Genomic DNA, 16,352 nt, shown 5'->3' on the forward strand with positions numbered 1-16,352 from the left:
TGAGTTACCAAAAGTATGAGCTGGCAGGTTAGGTGCATTGGCAATCCTAAATTGTCCCTAGTGTGTGCTTGGTGTGTGTATCTGTGTGTGCTCTGCGGTGGGATGGCACCCTGCCCGTGGTTTGTTTCCTGCCTTGCGCCCTGTGTTGGTTGGGATTGGCTCCAGCAGACCCCCGTGACCCTGTAGTTAGGATATAGCGGGTTGGATAATGGATGGATGGATGAGCTGGCATTACATCAACAGTAGCAGGAGCGCCTTTAAAAACGTCAACTCTGCACAGTTGCATGTGCTTTTACATGTAGTGCGGCAAAAGGCAAGCAATCCCTTCAAGGACAGTGAGCAACCTCAAAGAGCCATGTAAAGAGCAGAGAATCCATCAGTTGTGGCACTTGGGCAGAAGCTACAGTACATAATAACATAAAGCTGCTGGACATCTTACCTTGTAAAAAAGCTGAATGTCTTTTACTGATACATCCACTGCACTGTCTAAATAAGCCATATACACACTGTTTCCCAGATTCCACATCAGCCATTTGCTGCACTTCCCGGCACTAATATCAAAATGGAGTAGCTATGGTGTGTTTCACCTGATCACCTCAAGACATTCCCAGACTTAAGTCGCATTATTCAAACATTGTGCCAAACATCAGGAACTAAAAAGGAGGAGGGCTTCAAACTATATGTTTCAAGCTACATCCACAATTATGAAGGTATGATCCGAATGTATTAAAAACTGGTGTCTACTATGAACTCACAGTATAATGGACAGATATGTGATTATATTAGACTTCTTTAAAAAAAAAAAAGCAGAATTGCAGTAATTAGTCATTAAACTCAAGGATAGGTGAATATGAAACACCAGCAAGACCAAGGAGCTGGTGGTGGATTTTAGGAGACCCAGGCCCCTCATGGACCCCGTGATAATCAGAGGTGACTGTGCAGAGGGTGCAGACCTATAAATACCTGGGAGTGCAGCTGGATGACAAATTGGACTGGACTGCCTGTCTGTGTAAGAAAGATCAGAGCCGACTATACTTTCTTAGAAGATTGGCGTCCTTCAATATCTGCAATAAGATGCTGCAGATGTTCTACCAGACGGTTGTGGCGAGTGCCCTCTTCTACGCGGTGGTGTGCTGGGGAGGCAGGATAAAGATGAAGGACGCCTCACGCCTGGACAAACTTGTTAAGAAGGCAGGCTGTATTGTAGGAGTAAAGTTGGACAGTTTAACATCTGTGGCAGAGCGACGGGCACTAAGCAAACTCTGTCAATCATGAAGAATCCACTGCATCCACTGAACAGGATCATCTCCAGACAGAGGAGTAGCTTCAGTGACAGACTGAGGAGACCCCACACTATGCGACTCTTCAATTCCACCCGGGGGAGTAAACGTTAACATTAGTTATTGTCTGCTTTTACATGCATTTTTATTTCTATTTAATTTAATATTTTTTTTTATATCAGTATACTGCTGCTGGAGTATGTTAATTTCCCCTTGGGATTAATAAAGTATCTATCTACCTACCTACTGTATCTATCTATCTATCTATCTATCTATCTATCTATCTATCTATCTATCTATCTATCTATCTATCTATCTATCTATCTATGTTATCCTGCCTACTATACTAAAATCTATCCATCTATAATATAGTACCTTTCACCCCATCTATCTATCTATCTATCTATCTATCTATCTATCTATCTATCTATCTATCTATCTATCTATCTATCTATCTATCTCATCTATCTATCCCTCATATACAGTAGCACCTTTCATCTTTTAATCTCAAATGTATTTCTGCATGTTTGTCCTGTGATTTAAACATAAATGTTTTATTAACCTTTTTTTTTCATTCAGCAATTGAGTATTGGTCCTTATGAGTACTAGTAATTTGATAGTCATGAAATAGTTAAATGGAAAAGGAAAGCGAGGGCCAGTTGTTGCACTTGTAAAAGGCAGGCTGTTTTTCAGCTCAGCAGCTTCTCGAGGAATTAAATTCCACTTTTGTCATCTCTGTTGTCCAACTTCTTTTTCCTTCTGCCTCCACCCCTGCCCCCATCCTGCCAAAAACCAGACCACTTGCTCAGTCCCTCGTCGCCTGAGCAGACCTCAAGGTGTTGTGATCCACAAAGGTTCGGAGGTCAAACATATCAGTTGTGCTGAACATTTGTCTGCTGCCGAGGGCTGGCTTTTAAAACAATCCACCAAAGGGCTTTGGAGCTTCAGTTCACAGCTGAAGCGGCGGCTGTGAGAGCTTTGGAAAGAGCACAAGCTGACTTCATTAAGCATCTTGATCTGGAATCCTGGATGTCAGTGGCTTTATAAGGCAGCATTTGGCAAATGAAAACTTCTCTGTAATCTTTTTGAGCAGCTGAAGGACTGTTAGGCTTTTAAACCATTTTTCCCAAGTCCAGTGTACTTCTGCGTGTCACATCCAGCAGCTTCAGTGTGCTGCTTTTCCCTCCTGTTTTACTTTTAAAAAAGAGAGCCTCGACCAAGCAAATAAAAGGACGCTCGAGACGAGAGAGGTAAGGCTGAGAGCTGGCGCAAGTTGTTTATGTTCAAAGCATTACCTCATTCCAAAGCTTTTTCGGATTGAGGAGATCCGGGCTGGAGTGTATTACAGGCTCAGTTTCTTTCTTCTTATCTATGCATATTTCTGGAGCAAAGAGGGAGGAAGTTTTGACAGCCAAAGTTTACAACCTCCCTTCCTTCAGTCATTTGCACATGCTCTGACAGACAGTGGTGACTTCACTGCTCTGGACATTTTTTTTTTTTTTTTCATATACACTGAACAGTTGGGAAGCATGCCAGCTCTTTTCCTCCTACTCCGCTCCCTTCTTATCAGGCTGCTTAGTAGCAAATTAGCAGGCTCTGGTGCTCAGATTCTCAGGAGAAGCCTTTCCACGGCTGCCTCTCACCTCGGTGTGCTGCTGCGTCGTATTTGGGACCGCATACGTTCTCAAGAATCCCAAGAAGCGATCCTTTCATGTGTGCTTTGCCTTTTAAATATGACCAGAAAAGTTGACAGCTAAATAGGCTTTTTTTTTTTTTTGTTTTTTTGTGGATATTTAATAGCCTTTTTTTTTTTTTTTTTTTTTTAAATCTTCTTTACCGAATAATCACAGGCTGGACTGCAATTCTGTGAACTATGTCAGAGAGCTTTGTTAGGAAGATTCAGCCTTTCACCATTGGGACTAAACTTTCTGTTCCGACAGTGTCCAAATGTACCGAGTTTACAAACACGTACTTACCAGATCCTGAACTGGACAACTGTAATTTACGACACAACCTGAATGAGAAAATTCCTTTATATCTGGGGAACAGAGAACTGCACACCGAGACCTCACACTTTTCACCTGTGGCCAACAGACTACTACAGGTGGACAGGAGCCAGGAGGAGATCTCGGAGGAAGACCATGAGAACAGTAATGGCGCAGCTCAGGCAACATCCTCCCGCTCCATCCGAAAAATTACCATCTCTAGTGGGCTTGAGAAAGCACTGGATAAAGTGGCCAGTAGCCCAAAGATGACCATCACTAAACCGGAGAACATTAATAATAACAACAACGCCTGCAGAGTTTTGCCAAGGATTGTTGGAGTGAGCTGTGAAAATAAGCCAAATTCCCAGTTTAAGGTACTTGGTTTTGCTTTGCTGTCTTTCTATTTTGATGTTTACCAGAGAAAGTTTAATATTATTCCTACTTTGTGTAACTTCGCAACTGTATTTTAATTTTGCTTCTATTTTGAATGAAGACACAAAAATACGAATCCAATTTGAAATAGCAATTCAACTCAAACATATTCATATACAGCATTCTTATCGGAAAACAATGCTTTAACTTATCTTCAAATGTTTAACAGTTAGTAGTAAAATTTATCACCAAGCAATAGTTATTATTTCTAAAGCATTTATATTCTGCATTGACAGCTAACTGTGGATTAGGTAAAGGAAGCAAAACTTGTTAATTAAGATGGCAACAATGAATTATAACAGAGCTTTGCATGAACTGTGCAATCAGGTAGAACTGATTAATGGAGCTCTTTTGTCGCATATCTGTCATAGCCCAGTTTACATCTGAAACGTTAGTTGTTAATAGTTTTTCACCTCTGTTTTACATCGGTAGACATTACAGATTCGCTATTTTACAGTGTAGAGATACCCTTTTTCATATCTCTTCATATATGTGTACTGGATGTGGCTCTATAATTAATTACGTTAGCAAAATATAGAGAAAAGCCAAGCAAAATGACACCTTTTATTGGCTAACTAAAAAGATTACAATATGCAAGCTTTCGAGGCAACTCGGGCCCCTTCTTCAGGCAAAGATGGAATACAGAAACTGAAGTTCCCTGTGTTTATATCCACACACTAGGACAAGAAACAACATCGGTAAATCTTTAAATGAAAAATCTTAAATGTAAAAAATGAATAGGTTCAGTCAGGCTAAGATTAATTTAACAAGAGAGAGAAGAGCAATGTATGTAAAGATCTTTGGATAAGATAACTGTCCAACAAAGTCCTTTGAAGTTTGTGATGAGTTTTTAGCAAAATATAAAATAAAATGATCTAGCACTCATATTCCAATTGGTTGTGAGAAGCTACAGCCCACTGTGGGAGCACTGGATGCATGGCAGAAACAAAATGCCAGTATATCCCAGTACACAGTCATTCATGCACACACCCACCCACACACCCAGACTGGGCCACTGGTCACACTGGGCCTACGCAGACACAGGGAGAATGTAGAATCTCCACAAGGATGACAACGGGGCCCAGGATTCAACCTCAGGATGTTAGGAAGTTTGTGATAGCAAAGTATGACATTTGGGAAATGTAACATTAACTTACTCATATAAGATTTGTGCTGCTTTACAAATAAGGCAGAACTCGCAACAATTTGAGTGGTAAGAAAAAGAAAGAAGAAAAACAGCAATGTAGGGAACGGAGGTGAAGTGTCCATGTATAGAGTGTGTTCAGGACATTGCCCAGAAATGATTTCAGTGTTTGCTAGAAGGCATCACGACATGTTAATGAAGCAGAACAGTAAATTCATTGAAGGTGGAAAAACAAGGAGGGTGGCCATGCAACTGAAATCCATTCACATTTTACTATGTTTGTTTATTTTGTTAGGCCTACAGCCCATAAACCTACATTTAGTTACTTCTTACAATGGATTTTGATTATTCTTGCTTCTGGGGAATGTGATTTTTGCTTCTTGAAGAGAAGCTCAAGATATTCATCTGTTCACTGACCTGTTTATTAGATAATCTATCTAATAGTCGTCACTACAGTCTTTTCATTTTCTCATTAGGTCCATCCATCCTAACTACTGGGTCACGGGGGTCTGCTGGAGTCAATCCCAGCCAACACAGGGCACAAGGCAGGAAACAAACCCCGGGCAGGGCGCCACACACACACACACCCACACACCAAGGACAATTTAGAATTGCCAATGCACCCAACCTGCATGTCTTTGGACTGTGGAAGGAAACCGGAGTACCCAGAGGAAACCCACGCAGGGAGGACCTGAGAAGTGAACACGGGTCCCCTAACTGTGAGGCAGCAGTGCTACCCACTGCGCCACCGTGCCGCCAATCATCACTTATTAACAAAAATTAAAGTAAGTGGAGCTTTGCCGTGAGTAAAACTGCACCAAAAATATAGAATTTTGCCACTGTGCCACCATGCCACCCCAAAACAACCAGGACACCAACTCAGATACAACTCAGATACACAGCTCAAAGCCAAGTGATCTGGCCATAATCTCCCCGTAGCAGGTTCACTATGGAATTATTTTTCAGATAGTTCACTTATGATTTATATATCCATCCATCTTAACCTACTTACTCCATTATGGGGTGTCAGAGAGAGTTAGAGCCTGTCCTAGCAGCATTTGGTGTAAGGTGGTATATCACTGGGCTTATACACCCATTTATATTATGACAATTTTTCTCACCAATCAGCTGACCATGAATGTCACTGGAGTCACAGGAAACAAACCTCGGACAGGGTGCCAGCCCACCACAGGGCACACGCAGAAACACACACACACACCAAGCACGCACTAGGGACAATTTCAGATCGCCAGTGCACCTAACCTGCATGTCTTTGGACTGTGGGAGGAAACCCACGCAGACACGGGGAGAACATGCAAACCCAGGTCTCCTAACTGCGAGGCTGCAGCGCTACCCACTGCGCCACCGTGCCACCCCCTCATTAGGTCTTAAACATAATTAAAGGTTTTCATTTTATAATGATCAAGTAATAGTGGGCGGCACGGTGGCGCAGTGGTAGCGCTGCTGCCTCGCAGTTAGGAGACCCGGTTCGCTTCCCGGGTCCTCCCTGCGTGGAGTTTGCATGTTCTCCCGTGTCTGCGGGGTTTCCTCCGGCGCTCCGGTTTCCTCCCACAATCCAAAGACATGCAGGTTAGGTGGATTGGCGATTCTAAATTGTGTTTGTGTGTGTCCTGCGGTGGGTTGGCACCCTGCCCAGGATTGGTTCGTGCCCTGTGTTGGCTGGGATTCAGCGGGTTAGTAAATGGATAGATGGAAGTAATAGTGATTTTTCAGGAAACAACAAGATGCATAAGATACATAACATCCTCCAATTCTCTTAATCAAATTTGGGGTCACCAGAAATACGAATTCCAGCAGCCCTGAGCGCAAAGCAGGTAATACGTTCACCACTTGGCCATGTCTGCAGTAAAAGCTGCTACATCACAAAAGAAAAGAAGATAAAATAATATGGTAGATAGATACAGAGAGAGACTAATTGCACATATTTAGACACACACATATGTACATACATTATATGTATATATTTACAGACACACACATATATATATACACAGAAACAGAAAAAAAAAGAACTTGTCTAGAAATTGTGTTAATTAATAGCATTAGAATAACATGGCATAAAGCTTCATCATGAAAGTTAACCATACAATTCATTTTAATATGAGATTTTATTCAGATGTGCAAATGTTTGACTATTTGTTCAGAATGTGAAAAATAAAGGGCAAAGCAGGATTTAATCGCTATCTATCCATTCATCAATTTACTTGAGCTGCTTATTCATTTTCACTGTCGTCGGGGAAAATCTGGTCATCTTTCATTTAACCAAGATCAACAGAACTATACTTCCGACTACGAGATTGTGAAATCACACTGCAAGAGAAATAAAAAGGATTCTTTGCAACAGCTTCCCATTATTCCATTATCTAGTCTTTGAAGAACCTTTAAGGTTCAGTTCACTGTTAGAAAACACATTACTCAGACCACATGTGGGACATTCATTTGCTGTCTGGACAGGCAACGTTTTATACACTTCAGCTTTTTCCTAAGAGGTTAAGCATGTTGAAAATAAATTCATTAAACAGGAAAAAAGGAATTTACGCATTATTATTTTTTGTATGCTTCGTTGTTATTCTTTTATCACGTTTTTTATAGCAACTTCATTAGCTTTAGTAATTTTTAGTGATAAAAATGCTACACGTACAGAAAAACAAAACTGCCACTGTTGGAGCATTTGCTATGGATTACATTAAGACCGTCTATGTTTGTCTTAGCTATACTGGTCAGGCTTCCTCTAATTTTTCATCCTACTTTATAATTTCCCTTTGCTTTGCCAGAACATTTCCTTTAAACAAAACCATTTACACGTGAAGTGTGCATCATGTTAAACGCATTATTCCTTTAAATAAGTCTTTAGATTTTTTTTTTTTTTGGCTTCAGATACACTTATCTGGAACTTTATTCCATAATTTCTATTTTTGCCTTCCAAAACTAATAACATACTTGAATGTTTCCAGTTTAATGTAAGGCATTTAATACAAGGGCATATCAGTGACAATGCTGGGGAATTCGAGCAAAACGTTTCATAACTTGGTCAGCGATAAACTCAGTCTGGGAATTTAGGAAAAAATGAAAACATGACAAAACTGTCAAATGAATTGACAAAATGATCATCATAACATCATAACAGTCAGAAGTTAAGCTTATTTCATTAAAAAGATGGAGAAAAATAAAAGAAAAGAAAAAGACGCCAAAAGTGCTCAGCACATATATATTTTTTTTAATTCCTAGAGTTTTATTTCCTCTCCATTAAAGTGTCTGAGATTCTCTAATTTAATAATATGAAAAAAATGTAATATAATTAAATAAAATCTAAAGGAAAGATTTAGTAGAAGAGTGATAATAACAGTAAGTAGCAGGTTAAATAAAAATATTTATATTCTGACACGTATTATTTAGGTAATAAAGATTATCCAGTTAGTAAGCACTTTAAATATTCTTCTGGATTTTTTAGATTTTGATATGTGGCCATTTATAAACAATTTGATGTCGAAATGTATTAAAATCCCAACTGCAATTCATTACTTCCGTGTACTTAGCTGAATGTGGCACATTGGCTGGCGCTGCTGCTTTATGGTACCAGTGGCTTCGATTTGAATCCCAGTCCACTTATCATCTCTGTGGACTTTTCCTGCTCTCTAAGTTTCCTCCCGCATACATTTTGGGATATCTGCCTACTTGTCCAGGTATAAATGGACTTGAGTGTGTCGTGTAATCTACTGGTAGCTCTTCCAGAGCGGATTCCTGCCTCGCTCCTGACGTTGCTAAGATGACAGTACATACTGGCCCCCCTGTGCCACTGACTTGTATTTAGGGGGCCTGAAGGAGAAGAATTGATGACTGGATTTAGCAGAATGACTAGACATTCAATTCTTGAATTATTCAGTTTGGTTTAGTGATTGGGCGGCACGGTGGCGCAGTGGTACAATACAATACAATACAGTTTATTTTTGTATAGCCCAAAATCACACAGGAAGTGCCGCAATGGGCTTTAACAGGCCCTGCCTTTTGACAGCCCCCCAGCCTTGACTCTCTGAGAAGACAAGGAAAAACTCCCAATAAAACCTTGTAGGGAAAAATGGAAGAAACCTCGGGAAAGGCAGTTCAAAGAGAGACCCCTTTCCAGGTATGTTGGGCGTGCAGTAGGTGTCAAAAGTCGGGGGTCAATACAATACAATATACACAACAGAACAATTCCTTAAGACAGCATAATAATAAAAATTTTAGAAGTACGGTTTAACAGTAGATGATATGACATAATTAGGTTTGGATATTTTTAGAGTCCTGGAGACCTCATCCATCTAGCTGCCTCCCCATTTGGCCATGCCACGGCTGAAATGTTGCTCCGATGAAAGGACCCCTCTTTCCCTCTTTCAGCGTATGAATGTGTGTGTGAATGGGTGAATGACTGTTGTGTTGTAAAGCGCCTAGGGGGGTTCTTGAACTCTAGTTAGGCGCTATATCAAATACAGGCCATTTACCATTTACCATTCCCATGATTCCTGTGATCCTCCATCAGGGATGACTTTACCATAGGCAGGCAAACAACTTGGCAGGTGGGCCGTGGCAGTGGGCAGTGGTAGCGCTGCTGCCTCGCAGTTAGGAGACCAGGGTTCGCTTCCCGGGTCCTCCCTGCGTGGAGTTTGCATGTTCTCCCCGTGTCTGTGTGGGTTTCCTCCCACAGTCCAAAGACAGGCAAGTTAGGTTGATTGGCGATCCTAAATTGGCCCTAGTGGGTGTGTTTGTGTGGGTTGGCACCCTGCCCAGGATTGGTTACTGCTGGCTGGGATTGGCTCCAGCAGACCCCTGTGTTGGGATTCAGCGGGTTGGAAAATGGATTTAGTGATTAAGACTCTATACAGCTATGTTGCAGGTTGCTTCCCCAGTACTGATGGCCTATTTGACCCCGAGTAAGCCGATTACCCTTCCAGTACCCACCCTGTTAAAATGTGCAAATAATTGCATCTAACAGTAAAGTCTCTTAGGTTAGTGTTCACCATTCATCACTAAAAGCTATGGAGAACGTGTCTTTATTTTCCACCACTGACTTACTGTATGTTATGACACTTTGGAAGTCTCTGGAAAGAGCTGAGTTGCTGGGGGCTGTACATTTATAATACTTTAGAATAGGGCTAACTAGAAAAGCTACTACCGTGTTATTTAATAGTTATAAATGCTGGAGTATAAAGCACGGAGTACCTGTGACCCCAACCAAGTCATTTAACTTTCCAGTGTTCCACTTTCAGAAAACATGGACATTTTTTTTTTAATAATGCACAACACATCCTATATAATGGCATTATATACACTAGAGCGTGCGTATTTATTAAAATAAGGTTAATGTTGCCAGTTTTTTAAAATTAAAATCCTGTTTTATATGCACTGATGTCGAACTTACAGTAGCATAGCAAAGTCATTTCAGAGGAGGTCATCCACCTGCAGCTAAGCACGTTCAGGCCCGGCCATTACTTGGATGAGAAACCATCTTGGAGAAGCTTGGGTTGTTGCTGGAAGAGCTGTTGGTGAGGCCCCTGTGTGTGGACGCTTACCCTGCTGAGTGAAATGCCTAATGTCCCAGTGCAGCGATGGGGACACTGTTCTGTAAAAATGGTGCCGTCATTTGGATGAGAGGTCCTGACTCTCTGTGGTTACAAAAGACATTCCTTCTTAATGATCAGGGTGTATCCCAATGTCCAGGTTAAACTGCCCACCACTGCCTAATTATTCTGGCCTCCTAATCATCCCCTGTCTCTCACCCCTTTACCATCTAACAACTAATGTGTGGTGACGCAAAAATGGCTGCCGTTGCCTCATCCAGGTGGATGCTACACGTTAGTGGTGGTTGAGGTGGCTCCCCATTCACTAAGGAAAGTGCCTTGAGTAGTCTGAAAAGCACTATATAAATTTAAGGAATTATTATTTGTATTAGTATTACAAGGGGCGGTATGGTGGCACAGTGGGTAGCGCTGCTGCCTCGCAGTTAGGGGACCCGTGTTCACTTCCCAGGCCCCCCCTGCGTGGAGTTTGCATGTTCTCTGCGTGGGTTTCCTCCCACAGTCCAAAGACATGCAGGTTAGGTGCATTGGCGATCCTAAATTGTCCCTAGTGTGTGTGCTTGGCGTGGGTGTGTGTGCCCTGCGGTGGGCCGGTGCCCTGCCCGGGGTTTGTTGCTTCCTTGTGCCCTGTGCTGGCTGGGATTGGCTCCAGCAGACCCCCATGAGCCTGCGTTAGGATATAGCAGGTTGGATAATGGATGGATGATGGGTGCCCAGTAAAAGCCCACCTGTTTAGGGGTCTCCACATTTCACTGTTTGTGATTGGGAGCACGTGCTGATTTTATGGCGTGATGTCGCACCCACCACACGACAGACCACCCAGATTGGGACCTGACTGCAGCCGTGCAAACCTCAGCACCGCACTGGAACAGTGTGACTTGGTTTTTTTTTTATGGTGGCTTGGAGTGCCAATCCTGCTAAGTTGGGGGACCCGCTCGCTGGACTGGATGTACGGAAAATAAAAGGTCAGGTATTAGCACAAGATGATGTAAACTTCAGATGAACTGCTATGAGTGGCACGGTGGTGCAGTAGTAGCACTGCTGCCTCACAGTAAGGAGACCTGGGTTTGCTTCCCTGCGTGGAGTCTGCTTGTTCTCCTCGTGTCTGCGTGGGTTTCCTCCCACAGTCCAAAAACATGGAGGTTAGTTGCATTGGCGATCCTAAATTGTCCCTAGTGTGTGTGCTTGGTGTGTGCCCTGCAGTGGACTGGCGCTCTGCCCAGGGTTTGTTTCCTGCCTTGTGCCCTGTGTTGGCTCCTGATTGGCTCCAGCAGACCCTGTAGTTAGGATATAGCGGGTTGGATAATGGATGGATGGATGGATGTTTGTCCAAAAATACATACATAAATGTAAAACTTTGAAAACAGTCCAAATCAGTCTATTTTCAGATTCATTTACTATATATCTAACCACCAATAAAATTAGAAGTAAGAAGGTTTAGTTTGTCACAAAAATACAAATATCAAGATTAACTCTAGAGTTCTGGATTCAAATCTCTGCCTGGTTTCTGTACATGTGCTATTTTCATATTTCTCCATGACCGTGTAGGTTTCCTTCTGGCATTTACAATTTGTATATTTTGTTAAAGGGCTGATTCTGAATTAGATTTCTGTGAGTGACTGTGTCCTGTCATGGCCAGCATCCAGTTTGTGTAAATTATGGCTCCATGAGACCTAAGTGGATTCAAAAATGAATTGATGGATGAATAAACTGGTACTGAACCAACTTGCCAACCCTACTGTAACCCAAAAATTATTTATTCCTAGTGTGATCCCCAAAATGGAAAGTGTACTTATCACACCATCTTTAATGTACACTAGCTCCTACCCCCAAGGATTTAAAAGGTAGCACATTTCTAACAGGTTTCTCATAAATTCGAATGAAAGTATTGATTTAGTCCAAAGATGAAACATTTTCCATCTCTCTTAGGTTCACGTGTATCTGTGTGTCCTTCTAGTTTGTAAGTCTCTGTCATTTTCACAGATGGCACATCACAGCTATTTTATAGTAATAAAATGTATTGTATTTGCCATTCCAGCAGATTGCACGTCACAAACATTAACGCTTCTGTTATAAATTCCATACCAATTGACAAATTACAGAAACATATGTATCACATTTGTCATTCCATTTTATTACTACAAATGTTTGCAATGTGCAATCTGTTGAAATGACAAATACAATGCATTTCATTACTATGTGCATTACAAAATACATCCCAATAGATGCTGCACTGCACACAACGCTGAGGCCTATGCTGATTTCATGAATTTCAAACCGTCATAGACGTGTAGCCTAGCTTGTTATGTCAAGAAATCAATATAGTATGTGGCGGACCGCCGGGGCCCTTCCCTGGCCAGGACGCAACTCTCCCTAATTTGGAGCAAGCCTGGCCAGGACAGTACCTCCCCCAGAACACTAGATGGCAGCAGTACCCAGGACTCCCACGGAGTTGGAGTTTGGTGCAGCCCTGTTAGGATCCGTGGGCGCTGCCAGGGGGTGCAGTAGGTGCTGCTGAGCCCTACAGAACAGCTCTTCCACTACACCCAGGAGTGTACCTGGAGCACTTCTGGGTGCGTTATAAAAGGAGCCAGCAGCCACTACTCCGGGAGCCATAATCAGGAGGAGGCTGACGAAGTGAAGGAGGAAAAGAAGAAGAAAAGTAAACGTATTGTGTTTGTGCTGTGCTTGGGTCTGTGTTGATGTGCTTGTGGGAGACGGGAAACACATTTCCTACAAGGGAAACGAAAACGAAACGTTTGTGTGCTTTAAACCCGTGTCCTACGCCTGTCTGTGTCAGGGCTGGCCATTAAAAGACTAAAAATATATCATTTATAAGAATTCTGAAAACATTCGGTAAAAGCAGTTTTTCAATAGTAAATACACTGACTTTTGGAAATTTGCTTTCGAATGTTAATTAATTATCCCTATGCAATGCCACTGTACCACCTTGTCCCATTAAATTCTTAAACATCCATCCATCCATCCATTATCCAACCCGCTATATCCAAACTACAGGGTCTTGGGGCTCTGCCAGAGCCAATCCCAGCCAACACAGGGTGCAAGGTAGGAAACAAAACCCTGGGCAGGGCACCAGCCCACTGCAGAAATTCTTAAACATGTCCAATGCAAAACTAACAAAAAACAAAAAAATATCCTATTAAAAAAATAGGAATCATTATAAAATCACTTCAGCTTGAACACCCACTGAGCCTTGCAAATGGTTTTATAAGAAAACAAACAAAAGTTGACAAACAAGAGGCGACATTTCAGTTCATCAGGCTCATTGGTTTAGCTAACAGCTAAGCTGTGCTAAAATAGTTGACTCACTTGCCCGTTATATGCCCCAAAACACAGATCTCAGCTTCCACCTTTTCTTTGACTACTGTACAGAGGTGTCAGACTACTAATTCCATTTAGTGGCCTGTCATATCCCTTCATAACAGTTTATTTAGTTCCCCTTAAAAGAAGGTGCATGTTATACTACAGTGATAGCACGGTCCTTTACAGTCTTATTCTGATGCATGTGCCCTCTAGGAGCCTTCTGTCATATCTTCAGGGCTCCTTTCGCTCTCTAATTCAGGCTATTGGACAACCATCTGCTTTTTTGTGGAAGTGTTTCTATCTTCTTTGTAGAATGCCACTCTTTCCCACATGCTCTGATGCCCCTGCTGGTTTCAATTCTGGGGCACCAGTTGGCATTCAGGAATGTTGGCAGTGTGGGTCTCACTCCTGTGAAAATTTTCTATGAGGCCGTTCTCTGCCGTTTGACTCCTAACTCGCTCCTGGTGGCCTGTTGCTGCCTGGGCTTCCTAGCTTCACAATGTATACAGGGTGTCATAATATGTATACTGTATACGAGGGGAGAAAACTGGAGTACCAAGAGAAAACACAGACATTGACATGCAGGGGGAGAATAAGCATTTCACACAGATGACAGCCACATCTTCTGGAGCTGTGAGGCAAAATCACTGCACCGCTATGTCTCATTCAAACAACCAGTCAATCTTCACTTATAAAGTGTCTTTCAGAAAAGAATATCTTTACAAGAAACATTACAAACTAGATGAGAATATGATTTAAAGAACAAATAGAAAAGAAAGTTAAAATGCTTCTAAATCAATCAGCTTAACCAGTGCTAAAATGCAAGACAGAAGAGATGACTTTAGCAGTTTCCCAGATTTAAACCAAAAATTTCTCCTTCCACCAAGAGAAAAATGTAGGATTTTAAAAAGAAATTGACAAAAATAATTTGCTTCATCTGATAGGGGACACGGGCCTAAATGCTTTTGACTGTATCATTCCACTCCTTAAAAACGTGATTTTAAAGTAAAGTAACTGGCAGGTTTAATGGACAATTCAAAACTTATGCCATCTGTGGAGCAATCCGTAAAATGGGTGAGGCAGATGATGCTATTTTGAGGTTGTCCAAGAATGATGAAATAGTTGCAAAAAACGTCTGAAGCTGCAAATATTCGTGTGAAGTTACTATGTGACAATAAAAATGGAAAAAAACGTAAAAAAAAAAAAAAATGATTTTATTGAATGACTCGCTTTGCTCGCCAACCCCCGTGTTTGGTTTTCTGGATACACACTTTTAAGATTTTTTTTTCTTTGAATTGTTGCTATTTCATTAGTTTCACTTTTATTTCAGAACTTCTGTAAAAAACAATATTTGGAATCTCTCGTGTCCCAATATGCTGAATCTTTTAAATGAACTCTGTGAGACTTGTGTTTAATGACTTTGTACCATAATTCAGGACAGGTTTCTCCGTTTTTGAAATTCTCTTGACTTAAACTTCCTAGCCTTACAATATTTACATACAATACAATACAATACAATACAGTTTATTTTTGTATAGCCCAAAATCACACAGGAAGTGCCGCAATGGGCTTTAACAGGCCCTGCCTTTTGACAGCCCCCCAGCCTTGACTCTCTGAGAAGACAAGGAAAAACTCCCAATAAAAACCTTGTAGGGAAAAATGGAAGAAACCTCGGGAAAGGCAGTTCAAAGAGAGACCCCTTTCCAGGTAGGTTGGGCGTGCAGTGGGTGTCAAAAGTAGGGGGTCAATACAATACAATATACACAACAGAACAATTCCTTAATACAGCATAATAATAAAAATTTTAGAAGTACGGTTTAACAGTAGATGATATGACATAATTAGGTTTGGATATTTTTAGAGTCCTGGAGACCTCATCCATCTAGCTGCCTGCCCATTTGGCCATGCCACGGCTGAAACGTTGCTCCGATGAAAGGACCCCCATACTTCTGACATATCACCTGTGTCCATATATTCGATCTCTATTCACCATTTCGTTATTTCTCCGAGTAATAATTTGTCTTTCTTTGCACTAATGCGATCTTTACTTTCTTTGTTTTGACACTGTCGTTTTTTCTGCTTTCATATTCTGTATCTTACTCCGCATGTATTTCTACGAGTCTTCTGAATTCCAGTTTTCATTATCTCTAACCTGCTCTGCATGTGTTTGGCTCCTTGTTTTTTAACCTCTTTATGACGTTTTACTTTGTTTTCTTTGTTTTTTTGTTCTTTTTTAATTAATGATATATCATAGATGCATATTTTAGATAGATAGATAGATAGATAGATAGATAGATAGATAGATAGATAGGATATGAAAGGCACTTTATAATAGATAGATAGATAGATAGATAGATAGATAGATAGATAGATAGATAGATAGATAGATAGATAGATAGATAGATAGATAGATAGATAGATACTTTATTAATCCCAGGGGGAAATTCACATTTTATTATACCTACTTAATTTTTATCGACATTTATCTAACACTATATCTATTTTTCTAGTATCAGAATGTAGTTTACGTTAATTTGTTTTGGTTTCAATAGATGTATTTTTCATATTTTCGATTCGCACCCCCCTTTTTGTTACTTCGCACCTTGCCCCACAG

General features: G+C 41.2%; 1 protein-coding gene across 6 annotated transcripts in view; it reads left to right on the forward strand.

Moving 5' to 3' along the window:
- The first annotated feature begins 3,089 nt into the window (after window positions 1-3,089).
- Window positions 3,090-16,352, forward strand: part of LOC120516555 (spectrin beta chain, non-erythrocytic 1) — a 256,791-nt gene continuing 243,528 nt past the window's right edge. For 3 of the 6 annotated variants that reach the window (XM_039738308.1, XM_039738311.1, XM_039738309.1), the window contains exon 1: window positions 3,091-3,639. In XM_039738308.1, coding sequence (XP_039594242.1) covers window positions 3,154-3,639 — 486 coding nt within the window. In that variant the 5' untranslated portion in view covers window positions 3,091-3,153. Of the gene's footprint in view, window positions 3,640-16,352 lie in introns of all 6 variants that reach the window. The other 3 variants (XM_039738312.1, XM_039738313.1, XM_039738310.1) reach the window with 2 other exon arrangements.

Source organism: Polypterus senegalus, chromosome 16 (genome assembly GCF_016835505.1).
Source record: "Polypterus senegalus isolate Bchr_013 chromosome 16, ASM1683550v1, whole genome shotgun sequence".
Classification (NCBI taxonomy): Eukaryota; Metazoa; Chordata; class Cladistia; order Polypteriformes; family Polypteridae; genus Polypterus; species Polypterus senegalus.